The sequence below is a fragment of the Ptychodera flava genome, unplaced genomic scaffold, assembly GCF_041260155.1.
Source record: "Ptychodera flava strain L36383 unplaced genomic scaffold, AS_Pfla_20210202 Scaffold_72__1_contigs__length_606033_pilon, whole genome shotgun sequence".
Taxonomy (NCBI): domain Eukaryota; kingdom Metazoa; phylum Hemichordata; class Enteropneusta; family Ptychoderidae; genus Ptychodera; species Ptychodera flava.
Window position 1 is genome coordinate 1 of NW_027248394.1, and position 22145 is coordinate 22145.

General features: G+C 36.5%; 2 protein-coding genes and 1 long non-coding RNA gene across 3 annotated transcripts; 2 read left to right on the top strand and 1 right to left on the bottom strand.

Annotated features, from left to right (window-relative positions):
- The first annotated feature begins 194 nt into the window (after positions 1-194).
- Positions 195-791, top strand: LOC139128819 (zinc finger protein interacting with ribonucleoprotein K-like). The gene has a single exon (XM_070694529.1). The coding sequence runs from the start codon at positions 195-197 to the stop codon at positions 789-791; it is 597 nt and encodes a 198-aa protein (XP_070550630.1).
- LOC139128820 (zinc finger protein 92-like) lies at positions 788-1462 on the top strand. Its single transcript, XM_070694530.1, has one exon. The coding sequence runs from the start codon at positions 788-790 to the stop codon at positions 1460-1462; it is 675 nt and encodes a 224-aa protein (XP_070550631.1).
- A 16767-nt stretch (positions 1463-18229) lies between these two features.
- LOC139128821 (uncharacterized) lies at positions 18230-22031 on the bottom strand. The gene is made up of 5 exons (XR_011551420.1): positions 21928-22031; positions 20639-20703; positions 20250-20337; positions 19635-19744; positions 18230-18745 (listed from the first exon to the last, which is right to left on the bottom strand). It is a non-coding gene; the product is annotated as an uncharacterized lncRNA (long non-coding RNA).
- Positions 22032-22145: the final 114 nt, after the last annotated feature.

Here is a 22145-nt window from a genome sequence, read left to right on the forward strand (position 1 = left end):
AAGACATTCGTAGTAAAGGACAGTCTTATGACGCACAGTATGGTCCACACAGGCCTCAGACCATATGAATGCAAAGAGTGTGGTAAAACGTTACACAAAAGGTCCATCTTAAAACACACAAATTAGCCCATTCAAACCTCCGACCGTATGAATGTGAAGTTTGTGGTGATAAATTCAAAGACAGGAGAACTCTTATGGTGCACAGTTCGATCCATTCAGGCCTCAGACCGTATGAATGCAAAGAGTGTGGTAAAACATTTACACGCAAGGGTGATCTTAGGCCGCACAAACTGATCCATTCAGGAGTCAAACCACATGAATGTGAAGTGTGCGGTAAGACATTCTCACGTAATGAACATCTTAACATGCACAGATTGATCCATTCAGGCCTCAGACCATATGAATGCAAAGAGTGTGGTAAAACATTCACACAAAAGAGCCATCTTAGGACACATCAAGTCACGCACTCTGGTGTACGTGTCAGCACATATGATTGCAAGGAGTGTGGTAAAGCGTTCTCAGCAAAGAGGAGTCTTACGGAGCACATACTGATCCATTCAGGTGTCAAACCCCATGAATGCAAAGAGTGTGGTAAGAAATTCAGGCAAAAGGCCGGTCTTATGAGACACAGTGTGATCCACACAAACCTCAGACCATATGAATGTAAAGTATGTGTAAAACATTCAAAGATAGCGGCTCTCTTAGGTGGCACAGATTTACCCATACAGGCTTCAAACCCCACAAATGCAAAGAGTGTGATCAAGCATTTACACGTACCACCGATCTTATGAAGCACAAACTGATTCATTCAGGTCTCAGACCTTATGAATGTAAAGAGTGTGGTAAGACATTCACACAAAAGAGCAGTCTTAACGTACACAGTGTGGTCCATTCAAACCTCAGACCATATGAGTGTGAAGTATGTGGTAAAGCATTCAAAGATAGAGGTGCTCTTACGAAGCACACAAAGATCCATTCAGACCTCAGATCGTATGAATGCAAAGAGTGTGGTAAAACATTCACAAACAAGACTTCTCTTAGTAGGCATAATGTGGTCCATTCAAACCTCAGACCATATGAATGTGATGTATGTGATAAAGCATTCAAAGATAGAGGCAATCTAAAGAAGCACAGATTAACCCATTCCGGCATCAGACCATATGAATGCCAAGAGTGTTATAAAGCATTTACACGTAAGGACGAGCTCAGGCATCACAGACTGATCCATTCGGGTGTCAAACCATATGAATGCAAAGAGTGTGGTAAAGCATTCTCAGCAAAGAGCAGTCTTACGAAGCACATGTTGATCCATTCAGGTGTCAGACCATATGAATGCAAAGAGTGTGGCAAGGCATTCACACAAAAGGGCAATCTTACGAAGCATAGACTGATCCATTCGGGTGTCAAACCGATGAACCACTCTGGTGTCAAACCATACAAATGGACTGAGTGTGGTAAATAATTCACACAAAAGGGCTGTCTTATCATTATGAGTCACAAATTTCTCCACTTAATGGTCCATCTCAGCCTTAGGAATGTGAAGAGTTTGATGATATCATCGATACATGTACTCTTACGTTGTACAGATTGATTCATTTGTGTATCGTACCACATGTCAAGTTTACAATACAACATTTGCACTCAAATAATTCTCTCAAGGCTTACATGTTATTCTACTCAAATATCATACAGTATAAATGTGAAAAGTGTTGTTGTGAAATTTGCTACCTGGGTTCATAACGATGATTGCTCAAATTGTGGTGAAATTTGCATATTTATTATTTTGGGACATTTGTCCTCATCAAAGGGTTAAGATCTCGTCTTGTAAACTGCTTGTAAGAATGCTTTATTATCTACTATAGACTACCGGTATAGTCTATAAAAGCTATTGGGAAGGGTATCCGTCCGGCATCAGTCTGTATGTATGTATGTATGTATGTATGTATGTATGTACCGGTATGTATATGTACCATGTACGGTATGTATGTACCGTATTGTGAGGCGTCCGTCCACTCAAATATCTTGAGAACCGCAGTACTTACTGATTTGATATTTGTTGTGTAGATGAAAATATGATTTTGAGAAACGAGTTTTTTTTTTTGATATTGTTGAAAATAAGCAAATTAGCACCAAAAAAGGCGTCTTGGTTAAAAAATCTTCTTCATAACCGCTGGTCAGATAGCTTTGTTATTTGGTATACAGGTACCTAGGGATAACCCAACTTAGATTTGTTCAAATTGTGATGAAATATGCAAATCTGTATTTTTAAGGAATTTTTTGTCATTTTTGGTCATAACTTTATTTCATCAAAAGCGCTCGTCTGACAGCTTTGATATTTGATATACAGGTTTCTACAGATGAACTAAATATAATACTAGTATATTGAATATATGACGAAATCTGCAATTTTGTATTTTTCGTGCAATTTTTGCCATTATTGGTCAAAAAATGTGTTTCTCAAAAACTACTTGTCCAATGCCTTTGATATTTGGTATACAGGTCCCTAGGGTTTGTCTTAGTGTGATATATTGAAATTGATGATATCTTCAATTTTTTCATTTTTTGGTCAATTTTTGCAATTTTTTGGTCAAAATATTTGTTTCTCAAAATGTTACTCATCTGATAGCTTTGATATTTGGTATACAGGTTCCTAGGCTTTATCTTAATGTAATATATTGAAATTATGATGACATCATCAATTTTGTATTTTTTGCAGCTAATTTTGCCATTTTTGGCCAGGCCATCCTGAAATGAGCTATCAAAGATATCTACTTCTTCATCAGTACATGTGTCACAAAAAGTTATTCTCTACATAACATTGCAGAGCTCTGTCAACTGTTGGGTCGCTTGTTTTTTCCAAACCGCTTGTCAGACAGCTTTAATATTTGGTTTACAGGTCCCTAGGATGATCTTAGTGAGATAATTTTATAGAGTCAGGAAATACTTAATTTTGTATCCATGTCTATAGTAGCTTCAGGGACTTTGGCCCTATGTTTCTTTGATCTTAGAGGTCCAGAGGATAACCGTCATCAGTTTTGTTAGCTCACATTTGGTTCTAAATACCAATGTGAGGTTATCATAAGCTGAAGTCGGTGGTGTCTGTATGTACTGTATGTATGTATGTATGTAAGTATGTACATACGTACCAGTACGTACAGTATGTCCGTCAACTTCAAACTCACAAACTGCTGCTCTTTTTAGCACGGTATTTGGTCTGTGGATGGTCTGTGGGCTGTAGATGGGATTTTGTTCAAATAAAGTTCGTAGTGCCCAAATTATGCAAATGAGCTTAAAAATGTGAAAATGGTCAAATATCAATAACTCAAGAACCACTGGTTTGATTGCTTGGAAAATTAGACTGCAATTACCTTAGGTAGACCTTATACAGTTTTATGTATATCGTGAAGATATCTTGAATTTTGTATTTTTGCTAAATTTTTTGGTTATTTCCGCATTTTCAGTAAAAATTCTTCATCTCTGAAACTGCCAGCCCAATTTCTCTCAAATTTGGGTTCGATGTTTGCTAGGGTGTTACTCTTCTAATTTGTTGAAATTATGACAAAATTGGAAATATTACTGTTTTGGGGCAATTTTTTTCATTTTTGGTCAAAAAATCATAAAAAAATATTTCATTTTATAGCCCCTGGATAGACAGCTTTTATATTTGGTCTACAGATGTCCAGGGATGACAATAGTTATATGTGTGGAAGTTGTCTTGAAACATACACATTTGTATTTTTAAGACAATTTTGTCATTTTTCATCAAGAAAACTTGTTCTCAAATTACTTGTCTGATAGCTTTGTAATTTGGTACAAAAGTCCCGAGGGATGTATAAATTTTCTGCTCAAAGTGTTGGGAAACCCCTAAATTTTTATATTTAGGTAATTTCTCAGTTTGTGACCTTAAATGACCTACACCAACCCAGGATATGTTATGAGACAGTTTGAAAGGCTTTGAACATAATGTTATCATATTGGTATCGATTTGTAGTAAAATGTGATCCAGAAAACAAAGCTGAGGTAAAGTTTTTCATTGCCAACCAATTTTTGCAACTTTTGCATGTAAGACACATAAGAACTGGTGAGAAATTTGGATCCACGATAATTCTCGATGTTGTAATCACCACCCACAAAGTAAGACATTTCACCATCTGTAACTAATTTAAGTGCCGTTTACATTGGAATGATAGCTCTTATAGCATTAATTAAAAAATCCCAATGTTGTAAATACATTTTTTGCCATCTGGCCTTATGTAACTATGATCCACGAAGGGGTGGAACATTTGATATTCAGAAGGGAGTAGGCTCTAGAAGATTGATGAGAAAGCATTACTTTTTACCAGATCCCTAGTACATTTTTTACCACTCTTTATCTCCCAACTCTTCAAACCTTTACTTTTTGTCAAGCCTTTTCTGGCTATTTTTTTTGTTGACATCTGCTTATGTATGTAGCATCTGATTGTCCTATTGCTATAGAAGTTGATGTATGTTCCTAAAGATGACCTCCAGTACCTAAGTTGCAGACCTTATTTGCTTTTGTCATTCTTGTTTTTCTGGTTTAAATATTTCCTGAGTGGACCAATTCAAACTGAATGTGAGCACACTGTCCTTTTTTTTTTTAAATTGTGATGAAACTTGCCAGTTGCAACATTGTACCCCGGTATATTGGGGACAAGTTTTCCTTTTTGTATGATGAGGTTATTACGAAAATACCGCAAAGGATGCACAAGGACATTGGCGCAGCATATCACCCGACGTGAAGCGGAGGGCGATGCATGGTGCCAATGTCCGAGTGCATCCTTTGCGGTATTTTCATGATAACCTTATTATTATACATCTTACATTCCTGACAGGGGCACCAAATTGTCAGAGTAGTGACCATTTGTGTAATGTCAACAGTTTTCCTAATATCAAATCAAATATCTTTATTTAAAAATGCCCTAGTACCGGTAGTCTGATTGCAGAGTGTTGAGAATCACTTTGTATTTCATTTAAATGTGTATGGTGTTTAGATGCATTCTGAACTTCCAAAGGGAATTAGTTTGAATAAAATTATCATTGAAAAATATGCAAATAAGCCAAAAAATGTAATATTGATAAAAACTCATTAAAATGTAATTATCTGGTCATTCAGTCATTATCTTATTATAGTATTGATGTCCTTATTTGAAACATATTTTTAATCACAGACCTAATTAATAAAGAGGACTCTTTCCTCTCAGAGAACTTGTAATTAAAGTACCCATTAACAAGTGGGGACTGTGTCATTGTCAATGACTTGTGTGTCAAGGTATGTATTTGAATATGTTTGTATGTACCAGTATCTATCTTTGTCCGTTTGAAAGGATGTCTGTTCACTCAAATATTTTGAAAAACAGCATACCGTACTTACAGACATGATATTTGGTGTGTAGATGCATCATATGATTATGACAAATTTTGTAATTTTGCAGCATATGAGTATGGAAAATTTTGTAATTTTGGGGTATTTCTGCCAAACTATAATTCCTTTGACTTGAGGTGTACTGGTCAGCAGGGAGGACCTTATAGAGATTTATCCTCATTGTGATGAAATTTGTAATTTTAAGGAAATTTTTGTCGTGTTTTGTGAAAAATCTTATGAGTTCAGGTCAGACAGCATTAGTATGGCCTTACGGATGCGTCAAATAAAATTTTTTCATATTATGATGAAATCCACGAGTTTGTATTTTAGGCTGTTTTTCACATTTGGTCAATTTTTTTCCTTCAAAACGGCTGGTCAGACAGCATGCATGTCAGTGTCAACATCACAATGCTTGAAAGTGGATTCTCATATTATGAATACATCGACTGCATATGCGCAAGTCACTCAGTATTATATCAAAACATTTTAGTATCATGATGTTTATGCTGAAAAAGCCAGCATTTACAGTTAATGAGAAAGTTATCTTAAAATTTCTACAGGGGACAAGTATGAAAGCTATATTGTATGACTTTTATGAATAGCTACTCATAAATATTTTATTCATTTTTATGATATTTAGTTTCTTTTTCTCCATATTGTAAGTAGTTCTTTGCGTAATTCATATTAAATTTTTTTTTGCCGATATACTGGTTTTCACACTTGAAGAGGGTAAGATTACTTAGACCCTGTATTTAGTCTCATAGATTAAAATGCACTGTTGACTTACTGTCTCTCGTCACACAACATTTCCATATCATTTTATTCATTTTATGATATTTAGTTTGATTTTCACCATATTGTATGTAGTTCTTTGCGTAATTCAAATTAAATCTGTAAATTTGACGAGAGTATGGAACAAACTGGAAGAGGGTAAGATTTCTTAGGCCCTATATTTAGTCTCATAGATTATAATGCACTGTTGACTTACAGTCTCTCCACACAATTGAATAAACTGTTTTTTATTGAAAATTTACTGTGGACTTTGAGAAAGTACATGTGATGTGTGTGTGAACAAAGCAAATGTTTTTTAGACAATGGCCCAAATTTATTTTCTATGTGATGGACAATTACAGTTTAAAACAACACCTATACTTAAGTCAAACACCAATTTTTAGCTCCCATAGCCATACGTATATATGGCAATGGAAGCTATTCTTATAGGCTAGGGAACTGTCTGTATGTATGTATGTCTGTATGTCTGTCCGTCAACATCAAAAACTCCAAAACCGCTGCACATTTCATCTTGATATTTGGTGTGTACATGGATGATGGGCTGTAGGTGAGATTTTGTTCAAATGAAGTTGTCATTGCCAAAAATATGCAAATTAAGTGAAAAAATGTAAAAAGAGTCAAAATTGAAAAAACTCAATAACCACTGAGCAGATTACATGAAAAATTAGCATGTAAGTACTTTGGGCTGACCTGAAATGATTGTGCACATCTTGGGTCAGTATCTTGGACTTGCTATTTTTCATGAATTTTTTTGTAATTTTCTCCCATTTTTGGTCAAAAAATCTTCTTCTCTGAAACTGCAAGTCCGATTGATTTGAAACTTGGTATGAAAGTGCATAGGAGTGACCTTTCCCAAATTTGGGCAAATCATGGTGAAATTTGCATATTTTTAGTTTACACGTCCATAGACTCCCATGTATAAGGCAGATCTCCATAGACTCCCATGTATAGGGCCACGAAAAATAAAAATTTAGTTTCTCATCGTATTCATATTGCAAAAAGGATGCAGTGACACAATTTTTAGTCCCCACGGATGAAGTCCAGTGACCTTATAGATTGGGTCATGTCCGTCTGTTCGTCCATCCATGAGTCCATCCGTTCACGCAGATATCTCGGATATTTTGACAAAATGTCATGTGACCTTGATGACCTTTGACCTAAAATATATATATTTATTCATAACTCAGTAACCACAAGTGCTACACCCTTCATATATGGTATGATCAGACACCTTATGACGCCACATATTGTACCTCTTAATTATGCACATATCTAATTTTGAGAAGCCAATAGAGCTAGAGGTCTGATTTTTGGTATATAGGGATAACTTAGCAATACAATTTTTTTGACAAAATGTCACATGACCTCGGTGACCTTTGACCTCAAATATACATATTTGTCCATAACTCAGTAACCACAAGTGCTACACCCTTCATGTATGGTATGATGGGACACCTTATGATGCCCAATATTGTACATCATTAATTATGCGCATATCTAATTTTGAGTGAGCCAATAGAGCTAGAGGTCTGATTTTTGGTATATAGGGATAACATAGCAATACAATTATTTTGACAAAATGTCACATGACCTCGGTGACCTTTGACCTCAAATATACATATTTGTCCATAACTCAGCAACCACAAGTGCTACACCCTTTATATTTGGTATGATTGGACACCTTTTGACACCACATACTGTACCTCATTAGTTATGCACATATCTCATTCTGAGCAATCCAATAGAGCTGGATGTCTGATTTTTGGTATATAGGGATAACTATAGGAGAGAAATTTTTTGACCAAATGTCATGTGACCTCGATGACCTTTTACCTAAAATATATGTTTATGTCCATAAATAAGTAACCACAAGTGCTATATCCTTTGTATTTAGTAGGATGGGAGACCTTTAATGACAACATACGCTTTACCTCATTAATTATGCACACATCTAATTCTGGGCAAGCGAATAGAGCTGAGGTCTGATTTTTTGGCATATAGGGATTAATTTGCATTATAGTTTTTTTTTTCAAAATGTCATGTGGCATTAGCTTAAATATGTGATATTCGACACGGAGATCTTCAGGGTTTACAGGTATGCATTGGGCATAACGGAAAAAACATCTTTTTGAAATAACGACAAACTCTCTTGAACATTTTACATTTTTATTGGTACAGCCTTGAAAGAAGCAATTGATGCTACATAACTGATAGAATGTTGGACAACATATTGCAAAATCATGTACATTTTTATCAGCAAACATTTTATTTTTTGTCCTGGATTAACTACGCATTGGAGGGAAATAATGTGTGTTCATTTCCTTCTTACGGAGACTGCGTCTTTTTCAGTGTGTATGTGATTATGCAGACGTTAATTTACTTTCCGTACTGCAGAGTAATTATGGGTGATGGACGCAGAATTTTGCGTTGACGGAAGCTTTGAATCGGCTTTTTACTTTTTTCGATTAAATCATTTTAAAGTCACTTTTTAAGCTTTTTTGTGAAAATCAGTACTAGAAATTTGTCCTTAAAACCACTGTTTTTATCATTTCGTTGTTTTGCATCGTTTAGTTTAAATGTGGCCAGAAATATTCAAATTGTGGTGGTGCATGCCTTGTATTATTTTTAAAATTTTTGTGCACTTTTTGTTTATTTTTAGTTGATTTTAAGTTCATTTTGCTTAATTAATTAATTACTGTCTGCGAAAGCGCTTAATGCAATAATAAAATGTGAGTTGAAAACTCAAAACTGACTCCATCTTGTTTTAAACACGATTGGAACTAATTTGGGATAATTGGATTTTCATATTTTGCAAATTTCTCAAACGTTTTAGGTGCCATATAGCTGAATGTTGCAATATCGCCAATTACTCATAAAAAACAAGAGTGTACTATAAAAGAAAAGCACATGAGATAACATTTGTAGATTAAATCGACATAACTTCACCATCCAATTATCCAAAATTAGTTCCAATCGTGTTTTCTCAGGCTTTTCTGTTTTGTAAGATTTTAAAGTTTTCCTAGTGTATTTGAACATTCTCTTAGATATTAAGTTGACTTCGACTCCTATTTGGCATCTTTCCTCTTATGGCTATCATGATAATAAACATGTTCATTGTGATTTTGTTCTTTCTTTTCAATTCTGATTAGGATTTAGTGACAAGTGAATTTAAAAATTTCTCTCCCAACATAGGTGAAGAGTGTACGTTGGGAGAGAGTTGCATCGGGTCACATAATGATAGCATCCTTGTAGTGTTTCTAAGGACATACCGTATACGTTTACAATACAGTTACGGTATGTTCGTTGAATTTCATTGGTCAATAACAATATGACCACTATCAACAGAAACAACAATACAAACGACAAGACCAACAACAACAACAACCGGATATTTTGGTACCCTATGGGAACACCGGAATCTGAGTGAGCTTCATGATCAGCTATTTCGCCTCCAGCTAAACACGGAGTTTAGGCTGTTACAGACTAAATTTTCTTTGGCTTATTGATATTGTGTTCGTATTTCGGAATCTGTCTAAATGTCATTGAACGAGACGGCTGAACTTTCCAAGTCTGTGTAAGGGTTAATAATCGTTACGAATTTTCCTAAATCTTGATTAAAACTCCGTTGTCAGAGACATTCAATGTATTTACGTCATTTATACGTAGGTATCAACGATACAGGTAGAAACTTGTACTAGTGACATCTATTGTCAAGGCAGTAGAGTGAATTCGTATCATCAATACCTAGCTCACATAGCGAAGTATTGACAACTCATTATGGAAGACACTACGGCCGTCCAAGAACCGGCAGCCGGCTACCATGACGACGACCCATGACCCGTTAACGACAAAATGATGCTTTGAATTCGACTACGAGATATAAGATTCCGGTAAGAACCGATTCTGTGAAACATGACAGACACTAACAACTCAACAAATCACTTAAGGGAGCAGACGATGTTCGCAAAATATCAACTTGAGGAACGACTCAGAACAACTAAGAACACCGATGATGTGGCCACGAAATGTGAAAACCAATCAGCATTAACAGGACAGCGAAGAACGATCGGACGCGCACATCACCGGCCTCTTCAGTGAAGATATCCGTGAGTATCGTATCGACGTTCGAAGCATCAATCCAGGACTCTATATAACTGACTAATTTTCGATGAACTCTAAGCAAACAAACGATTCGCACGAAGACTCGTGATGTTTATTGTATTTTTCGGTTATGGTATAATTATTGAAATGGTTTTGATCTCTTCTTTGTTGGGAAAGTTAAATAGTGTGTAATAACTTATAAGGTAAGACATATCATTTCCGGCGTTTAGCCGATTGTTATGTACGTATGATCGGAATTCATGACAGATTATCTTTGCTTTTTGTTATCAAAGAGCGCTTTTTATCGTATAGCAAATTTACAAACGTTTCTTACTTTCGAAACATGAGAAATTTCGATATTAAGTCATGGGTTGAAGGATTGAACTGTATACATGTTATGAGGCCGGCAGAATAATTGTTTGTGTGTAGTGTAATACTACCTATTGAATTAACTTGTATTCCTTTGGTTGTCATGTAATTCGCTAATTACTTTTATCATTCATATGTTTAATGTTTTATGGAAATCAGATGCGAAACGTATTTCTGTAATTGATGCATTGCCTGTGTAAACGGTACTGAGAATAATGTCTTGGTATTTTTGAGTTTATTTAGAAGCCGAATTTAAGAGATTTAAAGGGAATTTTATACAGTCACGACGAGTAAAAGTGACTCTTTGTGTACACGAAGTAATGGAGAACTTCATATAAGAGAAGATTTTATATGTGTTATATTATTTGAGGATGCACGTTTTGAAGCATCGACGTATAGCAGCCGAGACATTATTGATTTGAGTCTTGTTTATACAGAAAACGATGTGTATTGTGAGTGGTAATTATTTGATGGTTAAATGAATATCTTACCTCGAGAAATTATCTTGTATTGATTTCTATTCTGCGTTCAGTAAATAGCTCTCCAAAAAAAAGAAGAGAAAATGAAAACTTTGACGCCCCGCAAAAAGGGAGCAACACGAAGTCAAAAGGACGGGAATAGTTTAAGCTGTCATTCTTTGAAACTATGAATTGAGAAATCAGTGATAAATACACACTCTGCCTCCAATAACCATTTTATTTTTGTGACTGTAGTTGATAACGTTTTGATAAGCCGGTATCGAAATGGTAAATGACATGTATTTTGTAAAGTGAAAGGGTTATTTCATAAAGAAAATACATGGGAATATGCTGAGAACCTGAAAGACACTTTGTTGGAACTTCTTAAGGGACATCCTGTAAAAATAGCAGACAAACCCGTAATAGCCAGGTATGTTAGACAAGTTAACTTTACATTGGGTTGCCTCGGAACTGTGGTTAGGTGAATGAGTGAAAAGAAGTTGACTTCGCGTGAACCATCATAGTGTGTTTGTTTATGAAAATGGAGCGCTCCAGTTTGACCGAGTGTATGGATGAAATGACCCAATTCGTTGACCCTGCGAGTTATATAACACTACTTGTTGTTGGGATTCAGATCTAAAATTAGAAATACTTCGACTGAAGGTGTTGACTTCAAGGTGTGTACCGCTGACTGAGGTCAGACACAGACTTACCTAATATAAGTTAAATTAAGTTCAACCTTAGAAATATTATATCAGAAGTTGTTTTTTACCTTTCAAAAAGGATGAAAGAGTTGAATACCAAATGTCTCGATTGAATTACTTCCTAGACCCCTCCATTAAGAATGAAAGAATAGGGAAATACGTCAGTCTCATGATATACATTCAATCTTACACTATATGTATGTATACCATCTAAGTATATTTTAGCCTTTACATATATTTCATGGGTTTTATTATTTTTGAATTATGTTGTATCTTACCCAAACATTTGATCAATTATGTAATTTTTATAGTATCTATTCACTTTATCAAATTATAATTACTTGCATGTTAAAAGTTTTTTTTTTATACTTGAATGCGGGACGCATTCCTTGAAATGAGGGGAGTGTTACAGACTAAACTTTCTTTGGCTTATTGATGTTTTTTTTTGTAATTTTGGAATCTGTGTAAAGGTCAGTGATTGAGACGGCTGAACTTTCCAAATCTCTGTAAGGGTTAATGATCGTTATGAATTTTCCTAAATCTTGGTTAAAACTCCGTTGTCCGGGACATTCAATGTATTTACGTCATTGATACCTAAGTATCAAGGATACAGGTAGAAACTTGTACTAGTGACATCTATTGTCAAGGCAGTATACGAGTGAATTCCTATCATCAATACCTAAATTCCAGACAGGACCCTGGGATGATTACATAAGGAAAATGTTGCATACCCAGCGTGCGAAATTCACGCTGACCCGATGGCCCGAGACCAGCTATTTTCATGCTGGACCAGTAATTCCTGAAAGATGTCCTGCAGTTTCTAAAGACGCGGGCCAGTAATTTTCACTATATGGAAAGAAGTTTACCCAAACGTTTTGCTAAACAAAATTATTCAGAGATACGAAATTTATTCTTTGAAGAGATTTGCAAAACGTGAAATTCGCAAATAAAACTGAACAGACTGATCGGTAATGCATCCAGGCGAAAGACCTTACCTCACCTTTTCTCGCGAGAGTAGTGGCGCTATTCAATATGCTACCCATTTGTTAAGCATGTATCTCCTTGTGGTCATAAAAGAGTTATTGTTTAGCGTATGTCGAGGTAAAATAGATTTCCATGACACCGCGACATTGCACTTTTATATGACATCCAACATTTACAGCTACTGGACAGCACAATATCGAAATTAGAATTGTTTGGTCAAATATGTGAATTGGGGAAATCTCCAATATAGGATATTTACCCACAGTTTAAGGCAAGTCTAGGCTCGTATAATTTAAGTTAATAGAGTCGGACTACAGAAATCGGGCTTGGCCAGACAGCGGGGCCAGATCTGTAAGGTATAGTGAAATCCCCGATATACATCTAATATTTACCCACAATCTGACAAGTATGGTATCGTCTAGTATCGAAGTAAGAGTCGGATTGAGGAAGTCGGGGCCTGTCAAGAGCTGTGAGGTGGTAAAATCTCTGATATATATTGGATATTTACCCGCGATTTGAAAGTCAAGAATCGACCAGAATCGATCTTAGAGTCCCGAAATCGCCGATAAACATCGGCAATTTTACATAGACCAGACGTGCCCGAGACACAAGGCAAGTCATTCCAGTATCGATATTAGAGTCCCAATTTCCAATAAATATGAAGTAAATATCTGTGATTTCACAGATCCGGCGTGTCGAGACGCAAGGCAAAGTCATTATACAATGGTCTAGTATCGATTATTACAGTCCAAAAAATCGCCGATATATATCAGCTTGAGGTAAAATATCGGCATTTGGCAAACCTGGCGTGCCGCAACAGAAGGCAAGTCATTCTTGTGTCGTCTAATACCGATATTAGACCCGATATTGAGATTGTTATGTATGACAGAAATATTGTGGACGCCAAACTTCGAAACTAGAAAGTAAGCTTAAATATCCGATATTTAAAGATCCATTAGCTGTAACTTTGGCAATTTTTTTAAATTTTGTTTGTTCTGTTCACAGGTCCAGTAGGCATAATTTGTGGTGATTTTTTTCTATTATTATCATAAAAAATAATTATGAATATTAATAAATTATTAATATGAATGTTACAGAATATTAAACTTTTTTACACACGTCGTCTACTTTGTGTAAATGCCATCTGGAAACTCCATTGTTTTGATAATTATGATTATGAATAAATTATGATTATGATTAATAAAGTCATATTTTACACATTGTAATGTGCTTATGTGAACAACCCTCTGGAAACCCTCATACAGTTTCACAATCTATGCCAAAATATACAAGTGACACCATTGCCCAGGTTTAGTCTACGGCGAGAGTTACCATTGCCCAGGTTCAGTCTACGGCGAGAGTTACTACACAGTGTATATAATGAGAAGGTAGCCAGCTCCACTCGACAGTAAACTGACATACCCATGAATTACCTCCGTTTTCTTCACTTCTGCATGTTGATTCTCAAAATTTCTCCCGGTGTTGGCAAGTCCATAAATCAGCCATCAAATCTACCCAGTTTTGGCCACTTAGACGGAAAATTTGTGAAGTTTGAGGCTGCGAGAAGGTATATATCGCCAATGAAATGATGCTGTCTTAGCGGAATCGACAGCATCCGGGATCTTTTAGGGCCGTTTGCGAAATTTGAATGTAGCCGCCAAGCGGGGCCGAGGGCGGAGCCATGATTTAACGTTATTAGATATGCTGACATAATTGATCGTACGGCCAATGAACGCTCGTGACCTTTTTTACACATGAAAGTTACACTTACGCTGTACGATTACTTCATGGTCTGTCCAAGGATGGAGGTGCCTCAAGTCAACGGTCCAAGCTATGTATGTGTGATTACAAACGGATGAGGGTTGCAGATGCGTTTGTTTATGATAGATACCCGGTTGACATTGTGAAAATATGTCAAGTTCAGCGACTTGGAGAGGAGACCTCAAAACAGCGTACGTACGTACAAACACGCAGTCACCTTCCAATTGAACTTGTGATTTTCAGAGATTTACAATGAAAATACAGGCAGCGTTGACTGTCGTCTATTTTGCTGCCCAACAAAATATTAAAAACACAGTCACGGACGTGTTTTACAGACAAAGCACAGACAATGTACCTTGAAATCGATATCTTTTTTATTGAAAAGGCGTACGTGTGCTGGCGTTACGAGGACCTGTTACTTTTTTATGAATATGTTGACAAATATATCCATGTCTTGCAAAAAATACTGAGAAAAAGTAAAATTTTAATAATATTATCAATAGTTTTATTACAGAGCTTCCGTTAACGCAAAATCCTGCGTATTTCAAGCATGTTATTACTTTGAAGTACGCAAAGTAAAATGACGTCTGCGTAGTCCGATACGCATTAAAAAGCGCAGTCTCTGTAACAAAGACATGAGCACACGTAGTTTCCCTTCAATGTGAAGTTTATCCAGGACTAAAAATAAATTGTTTGCTGATAAAAATGTTCATAATTTAGCAATATTTTGTCCTACATCCTGTCAATCACGTTTTCCTTCAAGTCTTCCTTCAAGTCTGTACCAACAAAAAATGTAACAAGTTCAATAGAGTTCGTCGTTATTGCAAAAAAAAAAGGTTTTTTTTTTTTCCGCTGCGCCCAATGCATAATTGTAAACCCTGAAGATCTCCTAGTCGAATATCAAGTTTAAGTTAATGCTACGCAAACTTAAAAATAATAGTTTTATGCCGGTCTGCAAACTTATTCCAGATTATTGCAAATTGGCCATAATTGCAGCCGTGATTCCAGTCTCATCTGTCCCGTGTGAGCGCGTGGGTTCAGTACCAAAACAGGATTACAAAATCGAAACGTAGCTGTCTAAGTGACTATGCCTGATCTAAATGATCTGATGGTGATAACCATGGAAGGCCCGAGACTAAGTGAATTTGACTTCAGAGCAGCAATGATAGGTCAGGCGGCGAAGGCAATAGTGGGAAGTTGTAGTCTAAATGATTAGTAAGAAATGAAAATCGTCGATAGAAAATATAACAGAACAAATTGTGAAACTAATATCAAAGAAAAAACATTGTCACTGATGTTGTTTATTGAACACTTTTTCATTGACTTTTGAACCGGTTTTCGATATCGCTTAGACAGCTGTTATATATAGGTACCACTGTACCAAAAAGGGATTTGACAGGGTAGGTAAAGTACCTAACAAACATGGCGAAGTACAACATTTGACCTCATAATACTTCCTACACCTTTGTTCACAGTTACACATTTCACACACCTTTGACAGGTGGGGTGCAACTAGACTAAGTACCACTTTTGATTAGGATGGTAAAATACAGAAAAATATAAAAATGATTCTTACAATTTCGCTACTTTTACTTATGGACATACAGGCATGTCTTTCCCTGCTATGCCATCTCAGTAAAGTTTACTGTGATTCAAGATTTAAACAGGGTATGAAGATGTGTAAACTTAGTCCTATACCTATGGTTCAAACACGGGGAAAATCGTTGATATATGTGTACATAGTGTTGATCCAAAAGATAAGTGACTTTTATCCACTGTGTTGTGCGGTAGCAAAGGTAGGCAAAAGGGCTACTACAATGGTCAAAATGTGACCTTGACAAATGACGTCAAAGGTTGTGATTTGTCACCTCTAAACAAATACAGGAATTTCACCAAAAAATGCTTGGGGTGGCAAAGGTTGGCAAAAGGGCTACTACAATGGTCATAATGTGACCTTGACAAATGATGTCAAAAGTTGTTATTTTGTCACCTCTCAACAAATACAAGAATTTCACCAAAAAATGCCTGGGGTGGCAAAGGTGGGCAAAAGGGCTACTACAATGGTCATAATGTGACCTTGACAAATGACGTCAAAGGTTGTGATTTGTCACCTCTAAACAAATACAAGAATTTCACCAAAAAATGCCTGGGGTGGCAAAGGTGGGCAAAAGGGCTACTACAATGGTCATAATGTGACCTTGACAAATGATGACAAAAGTTCTGATTTGTCACCTCTCAACAAATACAGGAATTTCACCAACAAATGCCAGGGGCGGCAAAGGTTGGCAAAAGGGCTACTACAATGGTCAAAATGTGAGCTTGACAAATGATGTCAAAAGTTGTTATTTGTCACCTCTCAACAAATACAAGAATTTCACCAAAAAATGCCTGGGGTGGCAAAGGTGGGCAAAAGGGCTACTACAATGGTCAAAATGTGACCTTGACAAATGACGTCAAAGGTTGTGATTTGTCACCTCTAAACAAATACAGGAATTTCACCAAAAAATGCCAGGGGTGGCAAAGGTGGGCAAAAGGGCTACTACAATGGTCAAAATGTGACCTTGACAAATGATGTCAAAAGTTGTGATTTGTCACCTCTCCACAAATACAGGAATTTCACCAAAAAATGCCAGGGGCGGCAAAGGTTGGCAAAAGGGCTACTACAACAGTCAAAATGTGACCTTGACAAATGATGTCAAAGGTTGTGATTTGTCACCTCTCAACAAATACAGGAATTTCACCAAAAAATGCCAGGGGCGGCAAAGGTTGGCAATAGGGCTGCTACAACAGTCAAAATGTGACCTTGACAAATGATGTCAAAGGTTGTTATTTGTCACCTCTCCACAAATCAAGGAATTTCACCAAAAAATGCCAGGGGCGGCAAAGGTTGGCAAAAGCGCTACTACAACAGTCAAAATGTGACCTTGACAAATGATGTCAAAGGTTGTGATTTGTCACCTCTCAACAAATACAGGAATTTCACCAAAAAATGCCAGGGGCGGCAAAGGTTGGCAATAGGGCTGCTACAACAGTCAAAATGTGACCTTGACAAATGATGTCAAAGGTTGTGATTTGTCACCTCTAAACAAATACAGGAATTTCACCAAAAAATGCCAGGGGTGGCAAAGGTGGGCAAAAGGGCTACTACAATGGTCAAAATGTGACCTTGACAAATGATGTCAAAAGTTGTGATTTGTCACCTCTCAACAAATCCAGGAATTTCACCAAAAAATGCCAGGGGTGGCAAAGGTTGGCAAAAGGGCTACTACAATGGTCATAATGTGACCTTGACAAATGACGTCAAAGGTTGTGATTTGTCACCTCTCAACAAATACAGGAATTTCACCAAAAAATGCCAGGGGTGGCAAAGGTGGGCAAAGGGCTACTACAATGGTCATAATATGACATTGACAAATGATGTCAAAAGTTGTTATTTGTCACCTCTAAACAAATACAGGAATTTCACCAAAAAATGCCAGGGGTGGCAAAGGTGGGCAAAAGGGCTACCACAATGGTCAAAATGTGACATTGACAAATGATGGCAAAATGTGACCTCTTGTGTCACCTCTCCACAAGTAAGGCTGCGAGTACAAATTCTTGCGAGGGGCATACATACAACTTTCATAACAGACCTTCACAATAACCAATCCAAACATACAGAAATCGCAGCAAAGAAGTATTAAAATTGACAAATCATTTATACAAAAAGTCGAAAAGAGACCCAAAAATTGATTTAAGAAATACAAATCCACTGTAAATAGAAAAATTGCTTTTCATTTCAAAATACCAATAAGAATAAGTTAATTAAATTAATTATCAAATTTATGTTTCATTAATGATTGCCCAAGATGGCGCACCTTCAGGGGCAGTGCGTTGTGATGGTGCTCCTTCACTTCGTTTGTGTATAAAACCTCCTCCCATTTTTTTAATTTCTTTTCTTGTCTCCTATCTAATAAATCAAAAATGTCATTAACTCTTTTTGAGCGCCAAATCAGAGGCCGCCGCCTTAAAGGTTTTGACTTCCTTCTATCGCTGATGCACAAATCATCATCCGATGACTCCTCCATAGATACGCAAGAATCAGTGTCCTCACTTGAAATATATGAAGATGTCATGACCATCTTCATAAGACTTCTTTCAGTTTGCCCTATCGATGATGACTTTTCCATGGCTTCCTTGCGCCTCAACAATTTCTGGGGGGAAAAAAAAACTATAGTAAGAGAAAAATCGACTGCAAACCAGCCATGGTACTCTATTTCCTTATCGCGACAATAAACAATCACATTATTCTCTCTGAATGAATGTTGCTATTACTTCTTGCATCAACACCTAAATACAACAAGTCATACATTTTTAGCTAACATTAATTACTGTTTCATGACAGAGGTAGAGTTTGAGGCAACATTTACAACTATACTAACATTTTTGTCTGCCTGTTTACAATGAAGGGAAGTTTACTAGACATTTATTAACACCATGTAATCTACACTCCTATGACCTCTACATGGCCATACAGTCTGTAGCAAGAATAAAACAATTCAATTTAAAACACAAAACAGTACTAACCCTTTTCCTGCCAAGTCCATATTTCACCACCAGGTCAAGATGGTTAAAATTAATGAAAACACAACGTATTCCACATGATGTATTTTAACATAATACCGTACATTTGAAGGCTGTTGAAAACATAATACTGTAAAGTTGATTTTTTTGGGACAAAAGATGCTCTAACATACCAAGCCAAGTGGGTGAAAATACGTTATGTTTTGGCTCAATACCGCTTTTTACTGACTTGGCTAATGGGGAAATGATGCAGTTATTACTGTCTGCGCAGGAAAAGGGCTAAACTCTCACATAAATAAGCTTTAAAGTTAACCAATTATTTTCCATACTAAAAGTTTGGAAACTTCATATGATAGAAGTCAATCTTCATATGATAGAAGTCAATCTTGCATCATCTGAGTGTATCGGGTGGAGTTCGTCTGCGTCAGAGAATGAGCAATTTCAGTGAACTGAACAAGATCAATACTATTTCAAAATAAACCAAAACCAATGGCAAAACAACATTACTTAATACATTACCTGCTGCTTTCTTTGTCGTCTGGCTTGCTTCTTACGAAATGCATCCATCTTCCCACTTGCCAAGCGTTTCTTTTCTTTTCTTTTTGTCAAAAAGTACGTTTTCATGGCAACTGTCAAAATAAAATAAACGTAAGATTTCATCAAACCAGTTAATCTTATTCTGTACAGTACCTAGACCTTCTTTTACTCAGTATTTCTGTTGGCAAGCCCAATACTTACACAGTGAACACATCCTTTTCATGTGTAAGATGTATTTTCTGTCAGCAATTCAAAATTTACCAGCTTACCTTGGGCTCTCAAAGGACACAATTCACTTGCTTTGACATTTCATCAAACAAGTGGAAAAACCACATTTTCTAATTAGTGAAATCACCAAAACCTTTTTTTCAAGGTGTGTGTTGCAGAATCAATGCTGTTGTTACCAGCTTAAAAGAGCATGAACATTTTGGTAGAACTGTATCCCTTCCTTACAACTAATAGGATATCAGGCAACTGAAACTAAAATGACCAAAACTGAGAGAATAATCAATTTCCAGAAGTGTACTCAATCTTCAGTTTTACTGGACTAATACTAGGTATTAAAGAAGAAAATACACATGCACCAACACGACTCACCTTGGATAACTGCTTCATCTGCACTCACTTGGTTATTCAATGCCTTCTTTATCTCATCATTTATTTCGACGTGATTGCATGACCAAAGCTAGAAGAAGCATGTGATTTAAGTTAAGTGTTGAAAACTGTACACTGAAATATTTTATTTTTATTTTATGATCAGAGATTATTGTAAATTTAGATATCATATAAAACAGCACACAGAGTTTTTCTTTAGTATTGAGCATTTCTGAAGGGAACCTATCAGTCAGCACTAGTTGCATCACACTTACAATGTACAGACACTTCTTGAAAGCAAAATAAATTATTCCTAGGGGTTAAGTGCAAATGGCCTCCAATAATTATGTAAAAAGAGTTGGAAATAGGTTTGCTACAAATGTAATACTTACGGTTTACTTGTATCCCATGTCTGGCCATTCTCAACAAGTCCATTGTAGATTGTGTGAACTGTATTCTGCAAAACAGAAATGTTACACCTCATGTTCATAAATGTTTAAAAGGAGTTTTCAAATACATGAGTACTGTAACCAGGATTTTTATCAGTTTGACCAAAACAACATGTTTGCTGTTGCCAGACACTATCCTGTACATCATGTCAAATATAGTTGTTTTACTTTGACAGAGACAAAAAGTTGAAAAACAAACTATGCTTTTGAAAATGGCATATCTGGAAATACACAATAATTTAAGGCCTAATTTTGAATTAAGTCTGAAGATGTATACAACATCATCACTTGCAATCAAATCACTGATTTTGAAAGCGAGACATACATCAGTTAATTCAGAAGAAAACCATCACGTTAAACTTCACAAAAACCAGGTAGTTATTGTCTTGAGAGTAAGCTAAATGTCTTAATTGAGTTAGCTGAATAATCATAACTGCAGTTTCTGTGCCAGATTTTGCCAGATATTTACAGGAAAGGTCCACTTGGAGCAGCAGCTTGCATGTGCAAGTGCAACACCAGAGTCCGAAAATCTACTAATTTTCACGCTGATGTTCTACTCTTTGTTTGCACGACTTCTGTGAGACAGAAATATATTGTACAAAAAGCTGATTGTACAGAAAATTCTCAACTTGAACTTTTAACTTAAAAGTCAAATTTGCATAATACAACCAGGACAATAGTCTGGAGTATCAAGAAAGGTGTTAATGGTGTTTAAAAAGCCCCACTCAATTATCAGATTTATCTAATATTTACATTATTTCCTTGATAAAATATTCAATGGAAAACAAAAGAATGACAAACTGTTAATGGGCTGTTGACACATTCGCTAATGCGAGAACCAGGAATTGAGAAAGGCGCCTATTCGCCTATTGTTGTATTTCCTGAAGAACACATACCAATAATTAGTCAGAAAATGGGAAACGTGGTAATTCAGGGGGTGTGTCTTTTAGCTATCGTCAAATGAAACACACAAAAAATGTAGCTCTGCATGGCAGGGCTGTGTAACCGGCGTTATACGGCCGAGGCCGTATAACGCCGGTAACACACAGCCCTGACATTCAGAGCTGACAATAAAGGTGCTGTGTGTGTATCTGACTCCCGATCTGACTCTGAGTGGTCAAACGTATAAAACACGTCCCTCGTCTCCAGTGCCTGGCCAAGGCATGAGTGCACTCTACCTTTACAACAATCAGACAGCCTGGCCGAGCGCACCAGATTTTAAAACACCTTACCTTCAATTTCAATGTTGGTCGTAGCTTTTTTCTTCCTCGAGATTCAAACGCCAGTCGCTCTTCTAGGAATTGTCGTTTTTTTAACATTTCTTCTTGATTCTATATAAGGTGCTGCAGTTCGATCCTGCTGATGGTGACAGGGTCGTCTTCCTGCAGGAGCGCTCGACGTGTACCTGGCATTGATGATGTTGACTCGGAGCTGGCCAGCGGCACTGAAA

Excerpts from the sequence above, each read along its gene's own strand:
- LOC139128819 (XM_070694529.1), top strand. The coding sequence starts at position 195 with ATGGTGCACAGTTCGATCCATTCAGGCCTCAGACCGTATGAATGCAAA.
- LOC139128820 (XM_070694530.1), top strand. The coding sequence starts at position 788 with ATGAAGCACAAACTGATTCATTCAGGTCTCAGACCTTATGAATGTAAA.